The sequence below is a fragment of the Protobothrops mucrosquamatus genome, unplaced genomic scaffold (genome assembly GCF_001527695.2).
Source record: "Protobothrops mucrosquamatus isolate PMUCROS unplaced genomic scaffold, P.Mucros_1.0 scaffold4652, whole genome shotgun sequence".
Classification (NCBI taxonomy): domain Eukaryota; kingdom Metazoa; phylum Chordata; class Lepidosauria; order Squamata; family Viperidae; genus Protobothrops; species Protobothrops mucrosquamatus.
The window spans coordinates 7,925-12,153 of NW_015390551.1; the positions used below are offsets into that span (position 1 = coordinate 7,925).

The 4,229-nt window shown below is 50.0% G+C and overlaps 1 protein-coding gene across 1 annotated transcript in view; it reads right to left on the reverse strand.

Moving 5' to 3' along the window:
• The window catches only part of EFCAB5 (EF-hand calcium binding domain 5), a gene marked incomplete at its 5' end in the record, with an annotated part of 36,147 nt that overhangs the window by 2,412 nt on the left and 29,506 nt on the right, over positions 1 to 4,229 (reverse strand). The window contains 2 exons of the mRNA XM_029286710.1: positions 1,174 to 1,270; positions 3,078 to 3,310. Of these exons, the coding sequence (XP_029142543.1) occupies positions 1,174 to 1,270; positions 3,078 to 3,310 (330 nt within the window). The remainder of the gene's footprint in view (positions 1 to 1,173; positions 1,271 to 3,077; positions 3,311 to 4,229) is intronic.

Consider the following 4,229-nt stretch of genomic DNA (forward strand, 5'->3'; position numbering starts at 1 on the left):
TCCAGGCGGGAGGTGACAAGAGCATGGGTGACTGTGCGCAAGGCATCCCGGTCCAGAAAAGGCCGCAACTGGTGCACCAGGCGTACCCAGTAAAACGCCCCCCTGGCCACAGCCGTCAACTGGTCGTCCAGTGTCAGCCGTGGATCCAGGAGGACCCCCAAATTGCGCACCCTCTCCGAGGGGGCCAAAGTTTCGCCCCTGTTCCTGTCCACAGGAGAGGAGCCACTACAGAGAAGACCCTTCTTCTGGGTCCCACCAGGTGGACCTCCTTAAGGCAGGGGACCCATAACGTCTTATTTCCAATCTTATCTCCGCAGGGATGATGTCCCACAAGGTGGGAGCCACTGTGGAGAAGGACCTTCTTCCTAGTCCCACCAGATGGACCACCTTAAGAGAGGGGACCCATAATGTCATTTCCAATCTTATCTCCGCAGGGATGGTGTCCCACAGGGAGGAAGCCCCCACGGAGAAAGCTGGGTCCCACAAGATGGACCTCCTCAAGGGAGGGGACCCTTAATGTCTTATTTCCAATCTTATCTCCACAGGGATGATGTGCCACAGGGAAGAAGCCACCACAGAGAAGGCCCTTCTTCCTGGTCCCACCAAAGAGACCTCCTTAAAGGAGGGGGCCCATAACATGCTAGAGTGCCAAGGGTCAGTCTTATCTCTATGGGGTTGATGTCCCACAGGGAAGAAGCCACCATGGAGAAGGTCCTTCTTCTAGGTCCCACCAGGTGGACCTCTTTGAGGGAGGGGACCCATAACGTCTTATTTCCAGTCTTATCTCGGCAGTGATAATTTCCCGCAGGGAGGGAGCCACCACGGAGAAGACCCTTCTTCTGGGTCCCACCAGGTGGACCTCCTTAAGGGAGGGGACCCATAACGTCTTATTTCCAATCTTATCTCCACAGGGATGATGTCCCACAGGGAGGGAGCCACCACGGAGAAGACCCTTCTTCTTGGTCCCACCAGATGGACCTCCTTAAAGAGGAGAGACCCGTAACATCCCCCACCTCCCCCCTCTGGTGGGTCAGGTGAATATAATTGGGAAAAGACGGTCCTTCAAATAACGAGGGAGCCACCACGGAGAAGGCCCTTCTTCTGGGTCCCATCAGATGGACCTTCTTAAGGGAGGAGATCCCGTAACACCCCCCTGACTCCCGCATCGGGTACCTTTCAGGCAGCTGTACAGCACCTCCGGCCGGACCTCCACGTAGGAAGCCGTGGGGTCAAAGTAGCAAATGTTTTCAATGAGTTCTCCGTCGAGTTTCTGCAGGAAGCCAAAGGAGAAGAGAAGGTCATCAGGATCAGAGCCAAAAGGGCTGCAGAGCAGGTTCTCCTCTGCAATGGGAGGGAGGGGGGGGGCTACAAAAATGGGAGGTGGGCCCAGAGAGGGCAGTTGAGCGCAGTTCTGCTTTCGGAGGAGGGTGTGTGTGTGCCTTGGTGTCCCTTAGAGACTGGGCTCTGTTTATTTGTCTGAGATGGTAGAGGGTCTCCTGCCTGGGCAGGGGGCTGGATTAGAAGACCTCCAAGGTCCCATCCAACTCTGTTATCCTATCCCAGTGATGGCGAACCTATGGCACGGGTGCCAGAGGCGGCACTCAGAGCGCTCTCTGTGGGCACGCACGCTGTCACCCCAGTCCTAGGCCTTCAGCTGGGTTTTATAAAACCTTTTCACTTTAAGCCTCCGCCGCCGTGTGCAAAAAAAAAAAAAGGGTCAATCAATGAGTCAATTTCAACTCCTCGCGGGGAAAAAAAAGATCTTGCAAAGTTGGAATTGATTGATTGAACTTTTTGGTCCCACCCAGTCTGCCGTTACCACCGCAGCCACGCCCACCCAATGGGCCACGCCCACCCAATGGGCCACGCCCACCCAATGGGCCACACCCACCCGGCCCCCGACGATGCATAAGTGGGTTTTGGGTTGCAGTTTGGGCACTCGGTCTCTAAAAGGTTCGCCATCACTGTCCTGTCCTATTCTATCCTATTCTACCCTATTCTACCCTATTCTACCCTATCCTATCCTATCGTATCCTATCCTATCCTATCCTATTGTATCCGATCCTATCCTATTCTATTCCCTATTCTTTTCTCTTTTCTCTATTCTATTCTATTCTATCCTGTAATTGTATTTTATCCTATCCTATCCTATCCTATTCTATTCTTCTCTTCTATTTCTCTTCTCTTCTGTCCTATCCTATTTTATTCTATTATTATTATTATTCCCATAATTCTATTCTATTCTATTCTATTCCATTCCATTCCATTCCATTCCATTCTATTCTATTCTATTCTATCCCATAATTCTATTCTATTCTATTCCATTCCATTCCATTCCATTCTATTCTATTCTATTCTATTCTATTCTATTCTATTCTATTCTACTCTACTCCATTCCATTCCATTCCATTCTTATTTTAATTCTATTCTATTCTATTCATTAAATGTATGTGCCCCCCATCTCGCTGTCAAGCTGACCACATCATAAAAGCAAAAGCAGAAGACACTAAAAGATGAAAATCTGAAGATATTGACATGAGACAAAATTAGATAGGTTAGGGATAAGAACACAGGCAGTTCTCGACTTCCCATTCATTTCATGACCGTTCAAAGTCACACCGGCACTGAAAAAAGTGACAATGACCGTTTTTCACACTTACGACCTTTACACCATCCCCGTGCTCACGTGATCAAAATTCGGACGCTTGGCGACCGGCTCGTATTTATGACGGTCGCAGTGTCCAGGGGTCACGTGACCCCCTCTTGCAACCTTCTGCCAAGCAAAGTCAACAACTGTGGCAAGACTGGTTGTAAAATGGGACAAAACTCTCTTCCCAAATGTCTCGCTTAGCAACACAAATCTTGGAGCCAATGGTGGCCGTACGCTGAGGACTACCTGCGCTGCAAGAATTGCTGCAGACTGCTCGCCTTCCCCTGGGAATGGCCTAATCAGGCTTCATGGATCTCGGGGAAGGTCAAGCTTCTGTCTTTTGCAGCTGTGTAGAGACTCCAAGCTAGCATCTCGCTTGACTCCTCCATCCAGCCTGGCTGGCTGTGGGTGTGTGTGTGTGTCTCACCTGTATGCAGGTGCTCCACTTCTCCACCTCCTCCGTGCCAGCCCACTGCGGGTACAAAATAAGCACCACACATTTCAAGATGATGTGGACCAGGGCTGGAGGTTTCTCCAAGGATCGGATGTCGCCGAAGGAGGTCCAGGGATCAAGATTCCACATGCAGTGCTGTAGATCCTGCAGCATGAAGCGGTAGAAAAGGACCCCTCCGCGCCGCCAGTCCCCGACGTATTCAGCCTCTGCAACGGTAAAGGGGGATTTTAAGGAAGGCTTTTCTGCTGCTTAGCAACTTTAAGATGGGTGGGCTTCAACTCCCAGAATTCCCCAGCCAGCCTGCTTTAAGAGGGGTGGACTTCCATTCCCAGAATTCCCCAGCCAGCATATTTTAAGGTGGATGGACCTCTTCTCCCAGAATCCCCCAGCCAGCATGCTTTAAGAGGGGTGGGCTTCCACTCCCAGAATTCTCCTAGTTAGCCTTCAAAACAGATTTGCTGGCCCTCCCCCAATATCAGACTGGATGTGCCACGGAATGTCAAAACGTTCTTTGTCATTCCAGATTGGAGAACTTAGATAGGATTAACCCACAAATGCCAAAGGGTACACAGGTCAAAATACATGACACAGGAAATACAAAGCCTCAAATAGGAACAAGAAACAACCTCAAGAGCCCCAGAGGATATAAAAACCCACTCCCTACATGGGCTCTCTCTCTTTTCCTCCAGAGCCATCTTTCTGTCTGGCTCTCCTCTTCAATAAACTGCAACCTTCTTTCTAAAGCAGTCTCCATTTTGTTTATTCCCGGCTTGGACTGAACCAGGATGAAGACTTTTCCTTCAACACATGGACGCCGCAATCCAGAAGAATTGTGGGATTTTCTTCACTGCATGGTTTCAGAGGAGATTAGAGAGCGATACGTCCGAGATATTTTAATTTGGACTCCTTAAATTTTATTCCTGCACTGGACAATGCTGGATTCGATGTCCCGATTCTAAGATTTTAATTCAAGAAATGGGCCCCTTACCCAAGACGTAATATGGTTCCAGATCTCCGGAATCCTCTTTCAGGATCTCGTGAGTGGCGGCTTGCACCATCTTCAGCATCTTCTGCATGTCCTTGTGGGCACAAGGTGACAGCTGCTGACGGGCTCCGAGGTTGAGG